At 39.3% G+C, this 22,987-nt stretch overlaps 1 protein-coding gene, 1 long non-coding RNA gene and 1 pseudogene across 2 annotated transcripts in view; all 3 read right to left on the reverse strand.

Annotated features, from left to right (window-relative positions):
• The window catches only part of LOC130149811 (otogelin-like protein), a 35,773-nt pseudogene extending 25,262 nt beyond the window's left edge, over positions 1 to 10,511 (reverse strand).
• A 3,936-nt stretch (positions 10,512 to 14,447) lies between these two features.
• On the reverse strand, positions 14,448 to 20,014 carry LOC130150504 (uncharacterized). The gene is made up of 4 exons (XR_008822241.1): positions 19,926 to 20,014; positions 17,955 to 18,093; positions 16,933 to 17,067; positions 14,448 to 14,668 (listed from the first exon to the last, which is right to left on the reverse strand). It is a non-coding gene; the product is annotated as an uncharacterized LOC130150504 (long non-coding RNA).
• Positions 20,015 to 21,527: 1,513 nt separating this feature from the next.
• NUP205 (nucleoporin 205) overlaps positions 21,528 to 22,987 on the reverse strand; it is a 52,798-nt gene continuing 51,338 nt past the window's right edge. Inside the window, exon 43 of the mRNA XM_056340549.1 lies at positions 21,528 to 21,883. Within this exon, the coding sequence (XP_056196524.1) occupies positions 21,731 to 21,883 (153 nt within the window). The 3' untranslated portion in view covers positions 21,528 to 21,730. The remainder of the gene's footprint in view (positions 21,884 to 22,987) is intronic.

A 22,987-nucleotide genomic window follows, 5' to 3' on the forward strand; every position in this document is an offset into this window, starting at 1 on the left:
ATGTCTTTCCCCATCAGAGTTCCGAGAACTTACCCGTGTAATGGTGAAGACAGCATTTTGAGGCATTTTTTAAGGCCAAAAAGACATTGAACAGCACAATTCTGTTTCTAAATTGTTAATCAGTTTTTCACATGGGCTGACAAACATGATAACTTTGGACTATTCTGCTTCCACAACCAGGTGGAAGCTTAGATTCCTAAGCAGAAAGGTTTTCCATCGGATGAAGAACTTCTCCACAAGACTTCTGTTTTACCCAAATATGTTCATTTGAGATGTTAAAATACTTAGACTGACTCCATAGAAAGTCTCATTCTTGTGCACTTTCAGCATAGGAGAATGTAGACAAGTCCATCAATTCCATTACTTTTCATTTTTAGGAGATTTTTAATAAGAAAATCATGATATGAACAACCACTATGCCCATATGGAAAAAAGCTAGGAATATCAACAGAGAAAATTAGCAATATTACTAACATTCCCAATCATAAACTGCATATGCCTAGGGAGGTAGCCTGAAATTTAAAATACAATTTTCCACTCAATTTCATGCCTTGAGTTTTTAGGTATATTTTCTTTTAGTTTGTTGTGGTTCCATAGCTGCCAAAGATCTGGGGAGGCAGGAAATCTTGTTACTAAGTAACAAGATAACATCAGCCCTGTGAAATCCCTCACGGTCATACCAATGAGCATCTCTTAGTGTAAAGTCCCTTCCTCTTACAGGAGAGGGCCTGGTCCACTCTTACCATTCCTACAGGTTTTGATCTCTGTCATATAAACACCAGAAGGATAGTAATTTACAGCATCATGGGATGCTGATGTAGGATGTGAATATCAATCCATAGAAGGGAATAGCCTTCATTTAATTTAATAGCTTTCTACTTAACAACTACCAGAAGCTAATCCCCTGAGCTAAATGCAAACCCTCTTATTCTTCTGTTGGAAGATCACATGTAAACAGGAATGTATACTGTGGGAAATGAGAGGCTTGTTACAGACATTTTCACGTAACTTCTGAGAGTTGCTTACAAGAGTGATACTGAAATTTGAATGAGTGAAAAGGAATGGATATCGCAGCTGCAGTAATTTTCAGAACCCATATGGTACACATTAAAAAAAATTACAGTAGCAATATGAGCTTAATTTTACTTACAGGGGAAGGAATTTACATGCTATTCCTTCAAGATCACTGCATGTTTCAACACAAGGGTTAGCATAAGATTCATATCACCATTCACACGCTCTTCTATAAGGCACAGATGCACTGAGTTCTGAGAAAGAAGGAAAAGGTATTATTTATTGATTGTGTAGTCAAAAAGCTATAAATTTGTAGCTGTTTCTATAATGTACATTGGGGTTTTCCAAAAAATGAAAAAATATCAACTAAGTACAGAAATTCTTGAGAACTTTCAAATAGATGAGGTTTTGTTCATTTTCAGTTTGAAGTATTTAAAATTCAATCAAGCTAAAAGACACTGAAGCTCCAAAGATACAAACAGCTACTCACTGACTGTATATTCTGTTTAAAAACCATAAAATCAGTAAAACCTGGTGAAGGTACTGCTGATTGCAGAAGCAATACAGTTATCCCGTTCATTTAAAAGAACAGCTATCTATAGCTCACTAACAAAACATTAACACACATCTTTCTGTGACATGCCACATTAATTTTGAAAGAGTAAAGCAATGAAAATATGTTTCAAAGATAAAGTGATCATCATAGCTGCAAAACTTAGGAAATAATAGCATTTGGAGGCAGAATGGAAGACAAAGACAGAATAATCATTTTAAATAGGATGAAAAGTAGTTACTATTACTGATGAAAGACAAGTGCTCTGAAGGCAAGCAGAAAACAAACGTACTTATCCCTGGGCATTATGCAAAATTTACCTTCAATACTAAAGCTACTCAAACATTTGAATTCTTCTGAATCATCATACTTTGCCACTTTAACACCGGATGAGGTAAGAATGATGAAAAAGCCTTTTTTACTGTGCAGTTCGAAGGCACTGAGCCCTGGACTCCAGAGACCTTGGTGGTGGAAGAAGGTGGCCTATCTCCGAAAGGAGGCACTTGCCTGCCCCTGTTCCGACCCAACGGTTTCATTGTCGTATAAGTACAGAAAGTAGTTTGGTCTTTCAGCAGATTCAAGGGAAACGAGAGAGCTTCCACAGAAGAAGAAAAAAAAAAAGTAAGATTTTCAGAGAAAACAACTTAAAAGTGAGATTAAAATCTATATGTTGGCTGTTAAGTGGCTCCTTTTATAGAAATGCTTTTCTCCAAAAAAAAATATTCAGCTTTATGTAACACAAAAAAAGTTAGAAATGCAGAGTCTAAAGGAGACCTCAAATGATCACATATTCCAGGGCCACCAGACAGCTAATCAGTCAGATCAAAACTACATTCAGCTTACTGCTACCAGCCTTCAAAATGATTCATAAGCAGTCTCAAACTGGAAGGTTTTTATCAAAGTTGGACAATTGTCTGATAGTTCAGCTGTACCAAAATTCCATTAGCAAATAACATCATGCATATATTTTAAGAGCATGCTTGACTTCACCTTGAGATCAGGCTTTTTTTACCTACATTCATATTGAGCAATACAGTAAGAAAATCTGTGGCCAAATGAAAGATTCAACCATCTATTTGCTCTACCCACGCCAGAAATCAAAGGTGAAGAAAATTCTCTGAAAGTTTAAGAACTTGGACAGAGACTGACTTTATATTTGGTTTTCCAATTGAACAAAATCTTGAAGTGTCTTTAATCTAGATGAATACTATCTCATTCCTTACAGATGTGAAAACTACATGTGTAATGATATCATGATGTACTGATATAATGAATGTTTTACTTCCACTTTACATCAGCTGGAGAATTGACAAGACTGAATTAATTCTTCTGTTCCATATACTTTCTTATTTCAAAATCATATCTAAAACCCTAATTTCTCTACTGCAAAACTGTCAACTGTGAATATAGTTTCAAATCTTACCGTGAAGACAGCCTTTCTCTATGTTGATTTTTGAGGGTATGGGATTTTTTCAACTAATTAAAATCCATGAGAAAGCATTGACAAAATCTGTATTGATTTAATTGGCACAAACCCAATGCATATGAAGACAGGAATATATATGAAGAAGGAAAAATACTTATTTATTTTTGGTTGCATACTTTGGATCGGTCTCTGGTGAGTGAAACATAGAGCTTAAGAATAACTGTTCACCTAAGAAACTCCCTTCTACATTGTATAGAGACGCTGCTCACTAACAATGCAGGAGACAGATTGGTTGTTCTAAGTTGCACATATTATAGTCCACTGAAAGTCACAATAAAGAGGAAAAGATAAAGTAGAAGTGATTTTACTGGAGACAAAAATATCCTGCATTTACCTTCAGTGTTGATATTTGCTAGATACACAATTTTTCAGTTTCCAGTTATAAAAACTCATTTTTTTTTTCACAAAGGAACACTTGTATTTTGCAATAATTCAAAAGCAATCTTTGAAAAGTCAACTTTAAAGCTGACAGTGGGGTTTTCCAATATTTTTTAAAAAAATCAAAAAATCAGTATTCCTCCTCAATTTTTAAATTGGCCACTTAATCCTCACCAATTCTAATAATTAAAAATATAGAGACTACTTTAGAAGATGCAGGAAAAATAATTCATATAGTTTGAAAAATATGAATTGCCATTAGCAAAATTGTTGAAAACACTTACATAAATCTTTATCTTTGAAAAGACCTGGAGTAATCATGAAACTGAAAAATACATTTTCATATGCTCCAGTTCTAGGCAGAGGAAATATCCTTCTACTGGACACATTGGCTCCTATAATTGTGTTGTTCTCTCCATAACTTGCTAAAATATAGGGTCCTTCATCAAGACCTAAAGGAAAAAATCAAAGAGAAAAAGAAAAATCCTCCTTGCATAACATATAAAACTTAAATCTTTGTTGACATAATATATTGCCTTAAATATTTCACCATACCTGGAATCAAATCCGTTTGGAACTACAGCTCAGTGCCTCAAGGTATTACACTGGAGCGGGTCTATCTATCTGTTCAATGTACTCCCTTATTCTTTCCTTGCTGCCCGGAATAAAACAGATACAAAGTGAGCACAAAAAAATGTGGGTGGCTGTCCTCACAAAATGACCTGCATAAGAAAGCAATCTGGGCTGCTTTGATATGGTGTGTAGTCTTTTACAAGTCCTTATTTCTATACTTTGAAAGAACAACAGAGCAACTTTAATAACAGACACTGAAGCTACTCTAAGATCTACAAGGCAATTCCCCTCCACAAAACAGTTTTCAGATTCAGCCCTAATTCAACTTTTGGCAGCAATATTGCTTAAGCAGCTGTCTAGTTCATCCTCTCCCACAAACCACTCGCTCCTGCCCCCCTACTGCCCATTTATTATGCCATCCTAAGTGCTTCAGCGGTGAAGTGGTCCAGCTGAAAAATAACCAGCTAATTTTTCCAGTCTGGTTTACCACATCGTAATTCAAAAGCTCATGCCAATGTAACAGTGACAACAGCTTCAGCTGATTCCACTGCCAAAATAGCGCCGGCCTAACCATGGTCCTCAGCAAACCCTTGGAGCTATTTCTGCTGGGCTGGAAAGGCTCACAGGGATACATGCAGATATAACAGCATCCATCTTTGTCACTATATCCCATTGAAAGAACCAAGAGCAGCATACTTCTAAAACCTCACCTTGTGAGTAACAAACAAAATGTGTAAGTTTAATCCTTACAGTGAAAAGACTGAACCCCTTCCCAATCTAAGACAGCTCCTTTCAAATATGACTCTTCCAAGAGGGAAGGAATTCTCATAATGAAGAGATTTGGCTCAGCTAGAAGTTAAACATCAATTTCTGAAGAAAACCGCATGAAATAACTTATGGCTTTATACAGAAACTATGTTGGAGCTCATATACACATGAAGTCCACAAGCTTGCCACAAAATGACCACTTTTAGAAAAGTGGTGAGACAATTTATCTTAAAAAGGCTCTTTATCCTCAAATCTTTCAATGTTTATCCCTACATATTGACTGACATTTTGCCTATGACTTGAGCAAAAGCATAAGTGAGCTGTAATTGATAAAGTTTCCATCAATATTCAACAGTTTGACATCATGCAGCACAAAAAAGGAATCAGAGGAGCCGTCCTAGTCCTAAAAGGTATTTTGCTGCCACTTGATGGTGAAACCATGCTCAGCACTGTGCTTAACTAACCCTGGCAGGCTGCTAAGCACCACACACCCGCTGGATCACTCTGCTCCCCAAGAGAATCGGAGGGAAATAACTGAAAAAACTTGTAAACTCATAGGTTGAGATAAAGAGAGCTTAGTAAGTTCAAAAAGAAAAACAAAGGAAAACAAACCTAAGAAAAGTGATTCAAAAAACACCAGTTGCTCGCCATCAGCTGACCGATGCCAGCTGGACCCTGAACAACACTAGCCCCAGCAAACTTTCTCCCCATTTTTTATTGCTGAGCATGACGTCTGTAGTGGGTTTGCATGGCAAGGTTTTGATGGGGGGGGTGGGGGGGGTGGGGGCTACACGGGTGGCTTCTTTTAGAAGATGCCAGAAGCTTCCCCCACATCCAATGGTGCCAATGCTGGCTGGCTCCAAGACGGACCCTCCACTGGCCAAGGCTGAGCTAATCAACAACAGTGGCAGCACCTCTGGTATAGCAGATAAAGAGAAAAAAAAACCAAAATTTGCACGAGCAGGAGAGAGGAGTGAGACTATGTGAGAACAACAACCCTGCAGACACCAAGGTCAGTGAAGAAAGAGGGGCAGAAGGTGCTCCAGGCACCTGAGCAGGGATTCCCCTGCAGCTTGTGGTGAAGATCTTGGTGAGGCAGGCTGTCCTGCTGCAGCCCATGGAGGACCCCACACCAGAGCAGGGGGACATCTGAAGGGGGCTGTGACCCCGTGGGAAGCCTGCGCTGAAGCAGGTTTGCTGGCATGACTTGTGACCCCATGAGGGACCCATGCTGGCATTCTGTTCCTGAATGGCTGTACCCCATGGAAGGGACACACACTGGAACAGTTTGTGAAGTACTGCAGCCCATGGGAAGGACTCACATTGGAGAAGTTCATGGAGAACTGTCTCCCATGGGAGGGACCCCACGCTGCAGCAGCGGAAGAGTGTGAGGAGGAAGGAGCAGCAGAAACAACGTGATGAACTGACCATAACCCCCATTGCCCATTGTCCTGTGCCACTCAAGGGGAGGACATAGGGAAACTGGGAATTAGTTAAGCCTTGGAAGAGGAGGTGTGGGGGGAAGGTGTTTTTCTGATTTGAATGGTAATAAATTAAACAAATTTCCCCATGTTTTCAATTCTGTTTTCCCCATGATGGTAATGGCCGAGTGATCTCCCTGTCCTTACCTCGACCCACAAGCCTTTCTTTATATTTTCTCTCCCCTGTCCAGTTGAGCAGAAGAGTGATAGAGTGGTTTTGGTGGGCACCTGGCATCCAGCCGGGGGTAAACCACTGCAGTGTCAGATGGTATGGAATATCCCTGTGGTCAGTTGGGGTCAGCTGTCCCAGCTGTGTCCCCTCCCAGCTCCTTGTGCATTGTCAACCTACTCGCTGGTGGGGCGGTGTGAGAATCAGGAAAGGCCTTGACACTGCGAGCAGTAGCTAAAACATGGGTGTGTTATCAATGCTATTTTCATCACAAATCCAAAATATATCACCATACTAACTATATGAAGAAAATTAACTCTATCCAAGCCAAAACCAGTATACCTTATACTTTGTGAGTAAGACAAAATTCCCTATTGCAAAGAAATTAGGAGAATTTAACTATACCCAGCCAGATCTATATGCTGTTACTGTACTAGGCCAGACTCCATGGAGGGGGAAAAAATCATCCACTATGTGATGCTCATTATAGGATGCAAGTCACTAAAAAAGATGTGTCAAAAGTCACATTCATATCATTGCATTTAGTCAAGTTTCCCTTCCTTTTCAGTATCTTGCTCCCGACTGAGCACATGCACAGTATCCAAGTATAAGACAGGATGCCACAGGAATTGAGTCTATTAAATGAATACCATTCTCATTTTAAGGAACCATTCCTTAAGGTACAATACTTGTGAAACCTGTGCATGAAACCTATCAATTTCAAAATATAATAGGCCCCAGTTCTGAAATTTAAAGTACAAGCACAAGATAACATCCTTCTAGGGCATCTCCTTGACTGCCAAGATATGCTGCTTGGTACATTAATCCACCCACACACTGAATATGATGAGGTTATTAATTGAGACATTAGGGATTACTAAGATCATTCAACACAGCTGGGATACTGACCTTCATTCATTAAAACTAGAAGCAATGTTAAAACTACATATACCAAGTCAAAGAAAAAGCCCATCAATTAATTCAGATGAGTTTTTAATTGAACCTGAGCAATCTCTTTTATATTTCAATGAAAGAAAGAAAAATAAAACAAAGTAAGCCACTTCATACTGAAAACCCAGAAGATAATTGCATAGTGTGACAAATGTTCATAAAATTTGAGGCTTTTTTATTTTTTTCCAAAAATCATAGCATATTACTTATTATTCTGTTTAATCTCAACTCAGTATCATCAGAGATGCATCATATCCACCCCATTAATTTTTGCAGAAAAGGACTTTAATTTACCTGTGCCAAAGGCAATTAGTTCAGTGAGGTGAGAATTCAAATGGTAATAACCATGTATAACCTTCTAAAAGGCACAATTCTGTGTCAGCATTTGAATTCCTTACTAATGTAGGATTGTCTATTTGTGTTTATATAGGAAAAATCTCAAGTAGTACATGAGATGTTGCACAGAAGAATGGTATTTTAGCTACCCATAGCAGAACAGGAGAGAAGAAGTCAGTATAATGACCTAATGATATTAAATAAACAAGGAATATGTCACAAAATAATATACAACACTCCAGGCTGCTTATACTAGTCATCTCTCCTTTCCAATGGATTTGAAGGTCCAGTGAGCTCAAGGGATTGTGACTATGCGATCCTGCCCTACGGAACGAGGAGAACAGAAAAGAGAGAACCTCTACCACTGCTGCAGCTGACAGAGGTTCTTCTCAGCACAAGCTATGAAGGCTTTTATTTGCAGTGTGCACTGTATCATATTTCATCTGAGATGCAAGATGTGTTGTTTTGCTTACAACTACTATGATATTTGTTTCCATGCTACCTCTGTCCCTGGATATAAAGCAGAAAGGCCCATGGGGAATTCTTTTGCTAACTTTGCTGAGGTCATTAAACTCACATAACCAAATGAGGAGTACCAAAAAAAAAAAAGGAAAAAATAATTCTAACCTTTGAAAGAGAGAAATGTTTACTATGTTTTCTTCCAGGGTTAGTCTGAATGAACCAATATAATAATAATATCTCTTGGGTATTCATTTTGAAAGGAGAAACAAAATAGAGGTGGGTGTGCGTGCATGTGTGTGTGTGTGTATAAGATAATGATCTCAAAATAGCATCATACAGAAAGAAAGATGATAGAATATTACTTCAAAGATGCCTTCTGTATTCTAGAGTGGTCAATGTGGGGAATTATCTGCAAATAAATGCTTTATAAAAATGGATTCGATTTTGGAATGGGGAGTACAGGCTTGTTTCTAGCATATAGCTAGCTGGTTTGCTAGAAAACATGAAGAGTAAGTGTATTCAGCAAGGTACACAAATATGAGGATGAATCAAAGACAGCAATATCAAATACTACATACCTTGATTGTAATATTCACAGTCGTAAGCTAAAAGAAAAAGAAAACAAGCACATTATTATTACCAAGTAACAACAGGATCTATGCATATCTGCATCCTGAAAATTTAAAGTTTACTTTCATCAGAGGAAGCTTAATTTCCCATAATGTATTTCAGTCAGTGACTTTATTTCCTTAGGCTTTTGTTCAGTGACATGCAGCTGTATTTAAATAGATGCGCCATGACAGCAGACCTGAAACATGAATTATTCTACAGCCAAGAACGCTTCTTACTGCCATTGAAAAGTTGAATGGACAGAAAGTCCTTGCAGCCCTACATAGACCACTGGATGTACCTCAGATCTGGTAGACCAGTTTCCAACAGTCTCTGCACTGGCACACCCTGAGTACAGCCAGTCCTCTTCAATAAGACAGCAAATTTGGCTGTGTAAGACTAACAGCTAACACACAGACAGCTTGAAAAATGTGAAGAACATTTATTATCCACCTGCTTCTGGCATATTTCTATTACTGGGCAGCAAAAGACCAAAGGTGCCTCAAAGATGACTTCTGGTGTGAGGCCAACCCAGGTACATACCACAGAGCAGAGGAGATCACCAGTGAATCGCTGCTCCTTGCTGGCAGCACTTGTGGGCATAAGCTGCAATACTGGTACACAGGCACTCGCAGTCCCCACCAAGATCGCAGTTGCATGTATCTATGTGACAATTTTTCACAACAGAAGTTATATCAGTCTAGGGGAGAAAAAAAGAAGGAAGAAAAAAAGAGGGCTGGTAATTTAGTTGCATGAGCTGTACAAATTCCTGTGCCACCTCTGGATTGACTGAAAGAATTTAACACAAAAATAAGTATTTTCTAAGGTTGGGGTACATTCCTATACAAAAAGTACACTTCGAATTATTAGCTAGTACTTACATTACAGTCCAAGAGAAAGTTTCAATCAATGACTGTTAATATTGTCTGTCCACACACTTGCTGTTCATCAATTTTGAGGAGTATATTGAAGCTGGCTGTTCCGTTTTTATAAGGCAAATGCTGCCATCTATAGTCATCCTGTCAGTTTTGCATGAACAACAGCAAAGAGCTACAGCTCTGATTATCAAGTAATGAAAGTAATAATTTGTAGAAGGGGTTTTGGTGAGGGAAAGAAAGCTTGAGCATGCTGGTGACATTTTGCAGAAAAATGTTTCTGCACTTACCAAGATTTTAATATACCTTGCCTGTAAACCTTCGTTAGATCAGAAACCACATCCTCACTCTAAAATCCTATCACGTTATTTCGTGGTTTTACACAATACACTATTTCTTGGATTTTGATCATCTTTTTTGTAGTGTTGAGCAATATTTCCAAAATTGTTCTTATTCAACACATGGAATGTTTAAAGCAATGCTTTTCTTTGGTTTAGACTCTGGTCTAGATCAGTTGTAGAGCACTCAAATGGCACACATCAGATTACAGAAATACCATCACAGTAACAAAGCAGCACTTATCTTACATGGAGACAGCTTCTCAGCTGGCAGTTGCTAGAAGCTGGCAGGGATACAAAAGCTGGTTTTCTGCCTTCAGGAGAAAGGTGCCATTTTGCTTTCATTCTTTTTCTAATTTTGAAAATAGGGGTACCACTGGGATGGGGGCATGTGTTTTAGCTCCATTGAAAATGGCTGTAATAGCTTCGCAGGAACCACCAAACCACAAATTGGCTCCGAAGAGATGAACCTCCGTCTCATGTCTGCAGGACAGCATCTCTCCATGGATCAGCAACATCCTGCTGTTGTGACAAACTGGGAGCCTTGGGTTAAAGCTCCTGCTGAGTTCAGGAGTTATGAAGACCTTTTTTTCTGCAAGTGTTGAGGCTCCTTAGCCCCTGTTGAGTTCAGTGCTTAGCTGGGTAACTGCAATCCATCAGTCACTGCCAGCCAGAGATGCAAGATTTTGTCTCCCTGAAAACAGGGTTTTCCAGCCTCAGCTGAACTCTGAGGCTGCCTGTTCCATGGGCGGGAGCTTGGCTTCATGCACAGCAGGGCCCTCCACCGCACAGTGGGAATGAGTGCTAGGGGGCTGCTCCAAGCATGGCCTGAGACACACATCTACACCTTCTGTTCCTTCCATGTCCCCAGTGTCAGTCTCTGCTTGGGCTTTTTTTTCTTGGTACCCAGTTCAGCACCCGTGCAGCCAGCAGTCAGCTGCAGGTATCCTTGGCAGGAGGTCATTTCACATCACATTTGTGAGTCATATTTTCACATGCTAATGAATAGGTTGCAAAAACACCTGAAAGGTGTTTGCTTTACAAGCTGTCCCATACAAAATGGATATGTGCATGTGAAAATACTTGACTACTAATTGAAGAACATGTTTTGCAACTGACATGCATTTTTTAATGTAATTATGCTAATTTTTATGGCATAATGTTTGCAAATTTTAATCACAGCATGGATAGCCTATAGAAAATTAATGTTTAAGAGGAAGCATCTTTCTCTCAAAAAGTTCCATTTTTATTTATTATGTTCCCCTTTGAAAATACACTCATTATTATGTTCTCAGGCAATGCTCAGAAAATTCTTTACACAGTAACTAAAGTCAACATTAATAAATCTCTTGGGTTAAACTACTGCAACCTCCTCTTCAGGCAAATTCCTAACCACGTTGATATCAAACTTCAGTCCTAAAAGTCAGGAGGTTCAGCTGGGACATCTAATGATCTCATTTAGTATTAATAGTCATAAAAAAAAGAAGAGACTGAGACAAAATGTCATAATAGTTCTTGCTTGCACAGGTGAAAAGAAGCCTTCGATAAATTTGGGGGGCTAAAATCTGAAATACGGGAAAATGTATAAAGCATGTTTTGCATTGATAAAGGGTAGACTGAAATGGAATAAAAGATTCCCACACAAACTATTGTTGTCCCCATCTTGTCTAGACTGAACTTAAGGAAATTCTTGTATTCAAGTCCCAGGCTCAGCCAGGTATTGGGAAAACAAGGACATCAAAATTAGAGGTTTTGACAATAAGCAGATGGTGAGCTGTCAGCCAGTTAAAAATAGTGATAGCTCTGAAGCTGAAATCTCACTTTCTCATATTTATTTTTATATTGATCTGTATGGTTAACAAAATAAAACCATTTGAGATAAGCTGTAGGCACTTTACAGAAATGCTTATTTTAGAATTCTACAATATATACAGAAGTCTTAAAAATGTAGCTACCTATATAAATAAAAGATATAAATAAAATGTAAAGAGAACAGAACCTTGATTATCCAGTCTACTAACTCATGGCTCTCAGTTATCACTATTATGTTTAGGCTCCACTCTTGAAACGTAGCACAAACGTAGCCCACCCACACAGAGATACTTGCAGGGCTTTATTCTGTATCCTCCACAGCATTCAGACTGAGGGGAATGTCAAGAAGAAATTAATTACTGGAATTTTAATATTTTCCCACATGAGAACACATCTGGGATATTTAATAAACTTCCCACATTGTGACAAGGTGCAAAATGGAGCATTCCTTTTTGGCATAAGGGAACTTGCTCTGATGTACCTCACATGGTCTTAGTGTTTGATTTGGGCTCTTGCACTTAAAACCAAGCAAAACCACCACAACCATAAACATTTATACAAAGGTGTTTTGACCATGGATTCAGGTACACTATGGTATCATATAATTCAATATCTGCATACCCAGAAAACAAAATGAAAGTTTAATTGCTATCTTCATCTTCACCTTTCCCTGATTTGTTGTTATAATTGAAAACATTTGCACAAAAAAGAATCTTTGTGTTTTGCTCTAAGTACTAAAATGTTCCTGGTGTCTGCTCAGTGCATAAAGACAAAATGTTTTCTTTGTGACACATTGTAATCATTACCAGAGCAACCAGCTGTAAGATCACAAACAAATACATGGTCAAATCCATTCCTGGTGGTTTTGCATTGACTTTAAGTGGAGTCACACTACAGATGGATTTAGCCCTGTAAGTTCAAATAAAGAAGCAGCAGTAGGAAGAGATCAACCCATAAAAAAACAGAGTCAAAGATCATCATGATAACTCAAAAATGGCTAAGGTATAACTTCTCTCTTACAGCCTCCTTTCAAGAAGAAAAACAAATGAACAGAAAAATATGACAAAACGACACTCGGCTCAGAAAATACAAGTTCACCCAAAACCATACTGTCTTGGTGCAGCAGGGAAGCCCATGAGGGGTAATTATGGATCCATAGGCATCACTGGGGTGTCTCGACATAGCCTCTGCTGCAGTGCAGTTGCCCACCTACGCTGCCCTCCTGTGTGGATGCTCGGACACTGAACTGCCGTTGGGGGATGTACTGTCAGTGCCAGGAGGGAAAAAAACTGGAAGCATCCCATGCTTCACAGTGCCAAGGCAAGCATGTTTGCCAGTAGCAGGGATGGGTTCTAGGCCTCCGGCTATCATATACTCCTTTGCAGTATTTAGAGTTAGCAGAAAAGATGACCAGGATACATCTCTATGAAGGCCAAAGGTCCTTTCTGAAAAAGTCCCTAGTGCTTACTGCGGAGGCAGACAAAGTGTCAAGTCTGGGTGAGCACATGCTGCCTGTGAGGCCGATATTGAACTCAGATCCTGAGTGCTCAGGCAGCCACAGAAATCAGAAGATTATGTGACAATTTAGGAAAAAAAAAATTTTATATATATATATATATATATATATATATGGCCAAAAAAAGGCAAGTGCAAAATTGGGCTGCATAAGCAAAGGTCACAGCATCCTAGAAATTAGTGTGCTATGCAAACACTACACATGTTTTTAAAGCAGCCACTGAACTGAGAAATTGGAAAAGAAAAATTCATACAAAGTGTTTACACATTTCTTTACGTACCACCTTCCAGATGAGCAGTATAATTACCAATACTACACATTTGCCTTGCTTGCTCACACAATTTAAACACTTTATGTAAAGTGAAATAGATCCAAAGGGAGAGACTGAGGGAGAAGCTTCAAAATTTTTACTCCAAAGCAGAGTAGGTATCATATTCTTTCATGAGGTGAGAGATTTTGGTTCAATTTCCTGCTGTGAGTCAAGGAGAGAACAGATTAAAAACTGGTTCTCACAGGAGACTGCTATACAAATATTGATGTTTCAGGAGGTTCACAAGGCTATAAAACCTTATATCTTCTCAGCACAAATTAATAAAATACCTGTTCTCCTGTGCTATAAAGCACAGTTGGGGTCATCCACTCTCTACAGCCTCTTTCCTTCTCAGAAACCCAAGCTTCCATACTGGGTTCTGCCTGTTGCTGTTCTGAGCCTTTTCTGTCTCACCCTTTCACCATCACTCTTTTGTCAGTTTGTCCTCTGTTTACAAACTGCAACTAAAAAAAAAAAAAATCACCTTTTTTTTTCTCCAGTGTTCAGAAAAAACTTTTTACCCAGCATTCAGATTCTATTTACTTTCATCTTGATGCCTTGAACACCGGAGAAATTACAATCATTTTTAAAATTGGGGTGATTCCAAAATATCAGAAACAATGTATCTAATCTTGTAGAAAATTGGATTCCAGATAGCTTTGATAATTATCTTATGTAAGGAAAAATATTTTCTTCCCTAAAGAGATATTTTAGTTTCATTTACATTCAGTATACTTGCTGTCATGCAAGACATTATTAACACATTTCACATCTACAGACACAGAAATTAAAATGTCCTCTTATACACTGACCACAAGTTTAGAAAATCCCTATACACCATGTGCTTATAACATGTTCATTTATAAATTAAAATATTATCATTTTTTTTCTAAATTTTTACTTGACATGGGACTTAACTGTCCTAATACCCAGCTGTCTCCAAATACCTGTGCATTTCTCACTTCCATGTTGTTTGATGTAGTCAGATCATTTGAAGTATATTTGTCAAAATTTCCACACAAACCTGCTAGTTTATCCTAAAAGAGAAGGATTTATTGTTTTACATATACTAACAGTCAATAATCAGTAAAAATTACATATATAATAAAAAATTATTAAACTGAAAAAGGTGAATGCAACTCTGACTTAAATTTTGAAAATATCTGACACTCTGCTACACTTACAGTTCCATATTGCAAATAACGTTTGATAGAAATTTGTTTTTCTTTTTTTCTTCCTGTATTCCATAACCTGTTCTTACAGTCTGCCTATGAAAAGGGACTGGAATCTAGGCATACTTTTTTCTGAAAGCTTAGGAGTGCATCCAATCCAAAAGTCAAAAGTTCAGTGATTTACCTCATGATTGTGAAGCCTGACTAGTTGTTATCACTAAAACTTGCTGCCTCTAATTTCAGCTCACAACAGCAAGAACATTTTGCAATAGCGTTTACAAAAGAGACAACTGCAACTGTTTTGTGTTAGGGCATGTGCTGCTGATGGAAAAAGTATATATACATGCATACAGAAAAAGATACTTCTGCACAACAGTAAAATACTGAGTTGGATTTCTAGGGTGCTGTGGCTCTAATTAATTCTTTTTCCTTAATTTCTGCTGCAGACATAGTCTTACTGAACTGGAGACTGTGAAAGAAACAGTCATTGGAAACAGAGCTTGAGATATTTGTTGCATGCAACCTGCAGAACTCAGCTCCCTGCTAACTTAACATTAGAAGAATTTTTCAGTATGTGTATTGATGGCTGATACATCAGCTTTTATGTGAAGTAAGCATTTTATGGCTATTGGGTCAAAGGTCTATAATAATGTTGTTTTAAAACCAGATGAGATGGTCATTGTAACTTTGACTTACACTTCAAAAAATCTGATATATATTGCAGCATAGAGTACTTTCTTTTATTGGAAAGAGCCCCCTCTCAGTACATGTGTTCATGGTTAAGACAAAGCAGGAATGTAATTATCGAATGTGCAGATAAGGTTACTCTGCCAGGACCCAAAGACTGAGTTGCAGAGACACCAAGGCAGATGATGATGTAGGAATGGAACAGCGAAGAGCAACTGGCAGGAGAAGGAGTCATATGTTCTTCCCTGCATCATGGCTGAACCCTGTCACAGTATACTTATTAGGTTTAAACACAAATTTTTGTCTAGATCCTTTCCTGTATCTTATTTTCTTAATTTAAACCCAAGATGTGACTCCACCTGTTCATCTCAGCAGCATCTACTGCATCTCAGGGTGCAGTTCCATCATCAGCCTAATCCAATCCGCGCTACAAACCTGCTATCTTTCATGTTGCTAGATATGGAAGCTTCTTTTCCACTGACTTCAGCGATTATGAAAATATGCAGTGAACTGGGTAACTCAAAACTAACACCCTGCTCCCATCCCCAAAGTAACTTTGAGTCAAAGCTTAATCACTGCATATCTGGAAGGTTGCAATGTGTGGAGCAACAGAGTAAACATGTATGTTAGAACCACTCCTTCTCTTCAGAAGTTCAGCCATTAAATCACATTCTCCATCTCTTCTTACCTGGGAAATGCCGGCAGCTGAACACTGGATAAACAGCTGTATCACTGGGAAAGTTAGTCATGGTAAAAAGTTATTGGGTAAGTGATCTCATCACAGATAGCTACATAAAATCGCAGGGTTTTATTTTGGCTCAACTTCCAGCGAAGTCCAACTTTAACGTGCATCATTGTCTTCCTATCCCACAGAATTGTAATGTCTGTTCTGGAAAATGTATCCCAGTATAATATCCAGCCTTCCAAAGGTGATAGATTTGTTTTCCTGTCCCCTTAAGGTCTTCTGACAGAACTTAATATTTATTAAGATTTAATAAAGTTATACTACAAAGATAAGCAGTCAATTAATAACAAAATTTATAGTGAAGAATACTTTAGCGTATAGCTGGATCAATAATATTACTATAAATGTTGTTTAATATTTTCATATTTTGCCTTTTCAATCCTTCAGGTTTGCTTTGACTTTGTACTTCAGTTTCCCTTTCAAAACCAAGTGGAAAGAAACAAATGTCAATATGCTTCAGCTGCTCGAGGCTTTTGAGCAGCCTGCTTTGTAGGACAAATAGAACTTGGGGGGGGCGGGGAGGGGGGGGAGAGGAAAAAAAAAGATCTTTCCTGTGACCCTGCTGCTTTATCCAGGCCTAGGCACTTGTACTATGTTAACTCGGAGAGAAATTTTCCAAAACACATACTACTTTACAATTGTAATTTTACAATGCTTATCTTAAAGGGCAACCTGAAAAGGAAAGAAAATAACTAACCTGCTTCTCAGAAGGTTCACTAAAATAAATCTCAGTGTCTCCAACTGTGATGAAAATATTCTTTGAGCAAACAATATCATTGTCAAAGCACTTTTTGTTCTGAGAAATTACAGATATATTTGAGTTATCTGTGCCCTGAAATATGAAGAAGAAATAATTTTAATTATAGATTCAATTGCAATTCACTCCTGCAGATTTATTCCAGGCTTACCATCACATAAAATGGATAACTTAGTATTTGCACATCTTTTAAATTAAATTTAAGAAAGCTACCAAACAAGGAAATACAGTTTTAATTTCAAAGCTGAACCCACAACCAACTCAAACTTTGGAGTTAAACACATAGAGCCATTACATTCAGCTGTGAGCCGTCTTTCTGAGGATGTCACAGAGGATCAGCCTGCCGCTAAACTAAGTGTCTAGTTTAGGCTTTTAAAATGTGCTCATACATGGAATTCAATATTTACTGCACAGTATGGTTGTCAAAATCGAGCCATCAGATTATAACATTTTAGAGTCAGTGCAGCAAAAAGGCTGTTGAATGCTGAACATTAACCCAAAAGCAGAAATTCAAGGCAAAAAGGTACACATATACTCCAGATCTGATGCAGATCACATTCAAGAAGGATTCCAAGCAGCCTCAGAGGTCATCCTTAACCCTCTACCAACCAGAGTTTATAGATAGCTATTAAATAAATCTATAGATTATACCTAGTTCTAGAACAGTTTCTTCAGTGTTATTCTTTGTTCCTTGTGATGAAAGCATGGTTAAGGTAGAAAAGAAAAAAACTGGGGTTTATTTTTCTCTAGGCCTCATAGATATGCAAGCACACACCCATGTACCATTTTCAAATGGCTGAGCATGAAATGTCATTTACAGATTCTTCCTTTCAAACACATCTGTTCTGTACCTGTTTCCTTAAATGTTTGTTTCTATAGATCATCTCCCAGTGTTTAAAATAATTGCCCTCTCATGGAAACTTTCAGTTGGGCACATGAAAGTGTATGAACAATGATCCTACCTTGAGCAGGTAAGCTTGCCAGTCGCTGACTTAGTCATACTCCAATCCATCAAAGGTATAATAACGTCGATCACCATAAATAGTGCATACAGCAGGACAGGGGTAACTAGTGCAACTGAATATCCCTCTCCAACAAACACTGTAAGGAAGATTAACAATCAGTATCAGGGTCTTTTTATTTTCAAGAAGCTTTCTTGGGTTCTTTATTTCAAGTTGCACACAAATTCATGAAAGAAAGTTAGTTCTCAGACTTTGAAACACAGAGCTATTCTATGGATTGCTTCTGAAATGATTGGTGATGCCATGGCAGAAAAGTGTTGAGCATCTTGCCATCAGCACATATGTACAATAAAAATGCATAAGAAATGAATGCAAAATCTTGACATTTTTATGGCTTATGCAGGTATTTCCATCGTTGCCTCCAGTATAGGTTAGACACCATGCCACAACACGCTTATTGCTAAAACATCAATGATTTATTTTTTCTCAAGAAATTTTGATAAAAATCTGTACATATTCAATACAAAAGAACTCCAGTTGCTACCTCTAAGATTTCAGGGTATCAGACAAGTACAGAATGAGTTTAAGAAATAAATGCTGATATTTTGCAGGATTCCTTCTCCTGTCAGCTACCTTCAATGACTTACATGAATTTGTATGAAGGTAGTACTGACAGCCTCCAGTTTTGCTTGTGTAAGAGTATAAGCTCAGTTGATTTGCCAGTGAAGTTTTTAACTAATTAAATGTTACCATGCCAAACTGTTTATTATAAATATATACTTAATATTTTGGCTAACAAATTATAATGGATGAAAAACTATTTTGTGTCAGTATGAGTCAGGGAAGGCTCCTTAAAAAAGATGGTGGGTGCTAGCCCATTTCCTAGTTCTAATGCCCATTTCCTTTCCTTCCCTTCCCTCTCCTTTCCTCCCCTTTCCTCTTCCTTTCCCTTTCCTTCCCTTCTCTCTCCTTTCCTCTTCCTTTCTTTTCCTTTCCACTTTTTTTTTTTTTAATGTCCATCTTTTCCCTATACAGTTGCCCGTGGTAACTAACTCACACTGTAAACAGTCCAGTTCCCAAAACAGCAGACTCTGTGCGTGTGTCTGTGTGAATCTCTGTGTCTGTGTGTGTGTGTCTGAGTGTGTGTGTGTCTGTGTTCGTGTGTGTCTGAGTGTGTGTCTGTGTTCGTGTGTGTCTGAGTGTGTGTCTGTGTTCGTGTGTGTCTGAGTGTGTCTGAGTGTCTGTGTTTGTGTGTGTCTGAGTGTGTCTGAGTGTCTGTGTTTGTGTGTGTCTGAGTGTCTGTGTTTGTGTGTCTGAGTGTGTCTGAGTGTCTGTGTTTGTGTGTGTCTGAGTGTGTCTGAGTGTCTGTGTTTGTGTGTGTCTGAGTGTCTGTGTTTGTCTGTGTTTGTGTGTGTCTGAGTGTGTCTGAGTGTCTGTGTTTGTGTGTGTCTGAGTGTGTCTGAGTGTCTGTGTTTGTGTGTGTCTGAGTGTGTCTGAGTGTCTGTGTTTGTGTGTGTCTGAGTGTGTCTGTGTCTGTGTTCGTGTGTGTCTGAGTGTGTCTGTGTCTGTGTTCGTGTGTGTCTGTGTATGTCCATGTGTGTTTGTGTGTGTGTGTATGTGTGTGTGTGTCGCACGCCAGTCTGAGACCGAATTCTGAGAACAGAATTAAGACTCAAAACGGAGGCAAGAGGCAAGGAACTTTATTTGCCCAACAATAAATCTGCGAATGCAAAGGGAGAGAGAGCAAGAGATAAAGAGAGAAAGGAAGGAAAGAAAGAAAAAAAAAAAAAAAAAAAAAAGAAAGAGTTCAGAGCAATAGCTACCACCCCGGGGCTGCAGTGTCATGACAGTCCGATTCGTTTCCAAGTCTGGTGGGGTGATGTTCCATCCAGTGTTAGTTTGATCCGGTTTTTTATAGAGTTGTTACAAGCTGTTCTGCTTAACCACACCCTCCACCCGGCCATGGTGTACCTGCCCAACGTGGTCCTCAGGGGCCTCCAGGCACCTTGATCCCCCTGACCCCAGGTCTGGGCACACGCACAGGGGTTTGGTTGTTTTGCAGGATCCCGTTGCTCCATGGTGTCAGTCGGTCTCCGTGGCAGTAGTGTTCACAATGTACAGACAGATCATTCACTGTGCTGATGGCGTGAGCTTCCTGCCATAGCACCACAGCAATGTTGAGACAACACACCTGCTGTGGCGACGGTGGGTCTCACTGGAGCCGTCTCCTACCCTGCGTGTGTGTGCGCCCGCCCGTGTCTCCGTGTGGCTCTGTGTGTCCGTGTCCCGCTGCTGCCACCCAGCGGCGGCTGCCGCCGCGCCCCAGCCCGCCCCGGGGACAGGGGACAGGGGACAGCCGCGCCGCCGCGCCCAGGCCGGGGTTGGGGTTCCCGCGGGCGCCCGCAAGAGGGCCCCAGGCGGCACGCGCCCCGCTCCCCCAGCGGCTCGCGGCGGCGGCACGGGCCCGGGGCTCAGCGGCCGCCTGGCAGGCGCCGGCGCCGCATCCCCAACAGCGGGCGGGGGGCGGGGAAGGGGGGGGGGCACCGCGCGCCCCCCGAGGGACACAGCCCACGGCAGGGTACGGCCGTGCCACACACGGTTCCGTAGCGCCCCACAGCCATCGGCTGGTTACCGTAAGGAACACGTGGTGGATCCCTCCGATCCAGCCGAATGCCCAAGTAACATTTCTGTAATGAGGCACGTTATTTTTTGTTCGCTGAGATGGTGGAGAAACAAGAAAAAGCCTGTGAGAATCAACAAAGTCCAACTGCATAAACCAACAATACCTGGCCATATGTTCTAATATGGAACAGCGAATAACCGCCATCCGACAGCAGGGCATCATCATTCCTGCATAACAGATGATGCAATTCATGCAATGAGATGGTACAGGTGAGTAAGTATAAAATCGTTAAAAATGTGAAATATTATGTATCGAAAACTCGGGGGAGGCAGAATTTGCAGGGCACACATGGAGAACCGGGCATTAAGATCAGACTGTAATACGAGAAATCCAACAGATCTCATGTCAACAGTGGTTACACTTCCTGTTTTTTTTTAACTTAAGAAACACCTGCTGAGAAGCATCTCTTGGGAGAACAATCTGTATGGAACCAACCTATCACTCAACTATGCTGGCCTCCTCCCCATGCATTTTACTGTTTTTATACTCCTCTTCCAGCAAGAACAGCACAGAAAAACTACTCCCCGAGCCGTAAGAACCAAACCTAGGGCAGTTACCTTCCATGACTTTCCCTGTTTTTCAAAAAAATATTTTTTTAAAATCTAGACTTGTCAAGCAGCTTGTACTTCTGTCAGCTGAAAAAAGGCAGGACAAGGGCGGAGAAGCAAGCAGTTCACAGTGCAAAACGATCCCCTTTCACACAGAATCCACACCAGAGGGATCGGATGCTGAAACTCGAACCCCATGTGTGACGCAAGAACAGCATAAACAGAGACATTTTAGTTTTCTCTGAAAGCATAAATGTCGTATGACAGTTGCAGCACTCTTTGGTTTCCTTTACGTCCCCCGTTAGAATTCTTCCTTGCTTGAAATTTTACATTAATCATAACTCGATTAAAGAATTGTTTTTATTTTTCCTGTCAAGCTGGAAGCAGTAGGAAAGAATACACAAAACTGACCCATAGGGGTAAGAAAAAAAAGTAACAAAATATTTTTGACATTATTTAGAAAATGTATGATCTATCAAATCTGATGATCCAGAAGGCCTGCCCTACTGCACTGCATCAAAGGGCAAGCAACATGGATCAGTCTTTTAGGTCCTTGATATCCTTAGGAGACCACGGATACGTCTAACAAGAGCTTGAATAAAGGTGTATCGTGACCGAACCTTGGAATATAAACCTTCAATGTCCAAAAGCTTCTTCTGCAGAGATTCACCAAAGCTGTTTGTGGCTTCAATCTGAAGCTGAGAAACAAGAGATTTGTTACAGTCATCAACAGAAAATCGCATTCTGGTATATCAACTTATCCATCATCAACTACCTGTTAACCCTTTCATTACAATTTATTCTCTAAACCGCTTTCAAAAGAATGTTTTTTCTGACTCCCCTAATAAGTACTACTTCCATTCTTCCCTTATGCTTTTCTCTCTAAATTATATAACGGATAGCTTTTCTATGGAGGTTTTTGGGTGACTGCATTTACACATTACCCAAATATTACCACCTTACAGCCTCTCTAGCCTTCTCTAAATTTAGGAATTAAATTTATAGTTTAGGAATTAAACAGCTTTATAAAATTCAGCTTCTTCTGTTACAGTCATACAAACACTTCTTTCAATTAAAATTTTCCTAGTCCCTTAAGGGCCGTTTAGGAACTAAGAGTCCACAACATTTTTTCATTAATACATATGTAAACAATCACTGAAAATATTAATTACATTCTAAGTATTTTAGCAAAATGTTACTGTATATTTTACTTTTGAACAAATGAAAAAAAGATACTTCATCACAAAACACACATACTACCTTTCTTATAATTCTAGATCTTATAAAGGTACTTGAGACTGAACAGGGCTTTGACAACAGGGTTTTTTCTGCACAAACAGCAGTGGAAATGTCAGTGGAATTTATTAATAAAACTGATCTTTTCTCCTGTCACCTCTGCATCAAATTTACACAAACTATTAAATCACTGTGTAAGCAGAAATCACTTTTTTGCTGGCATTCACATTTTATAGCTTACTCTGTTTCTGTTACCCTTTTTGATCTCATTTCTCTACAGCCTAGCTGCAGCTGACCTGTGGTAAACAGCTATAGGATCACAGAAAATTGGGAATCCTGCCCTCATATTGCAAGTCTTTGAAGGATCACTGATGTTTTCAGAGAGCTGTTACTTAAAAATACATACTGTTTGACTGGCTTACAAGAGAAAAAGAATGATTTTTTTATATATAAGTTTAGTTCATTTTTCATTTAACTTTTTATATTAAGACTTTAAAATATGTGTGCAGCAGCACAACTGCTACGTGCTTCACAGCACTTTCCAAAAAATTTTGCAACATTTCACT

This window comes from Falco biarmicus, chromosome 5 (genome assembly GCF_023638135.1).
Source record: "Falco biarmicus isolate bFalBia1 chromosome 5, bFalBia1.pri, whole genome shotgun sequence".
In the NCBI taxonomy this organism is placed as follows: domain Eukaryota; kingdom Metazoa; phylum Chordata; class Aves; order Falconiformes; family Falconidae; genus Falco; species Falco biarmicus.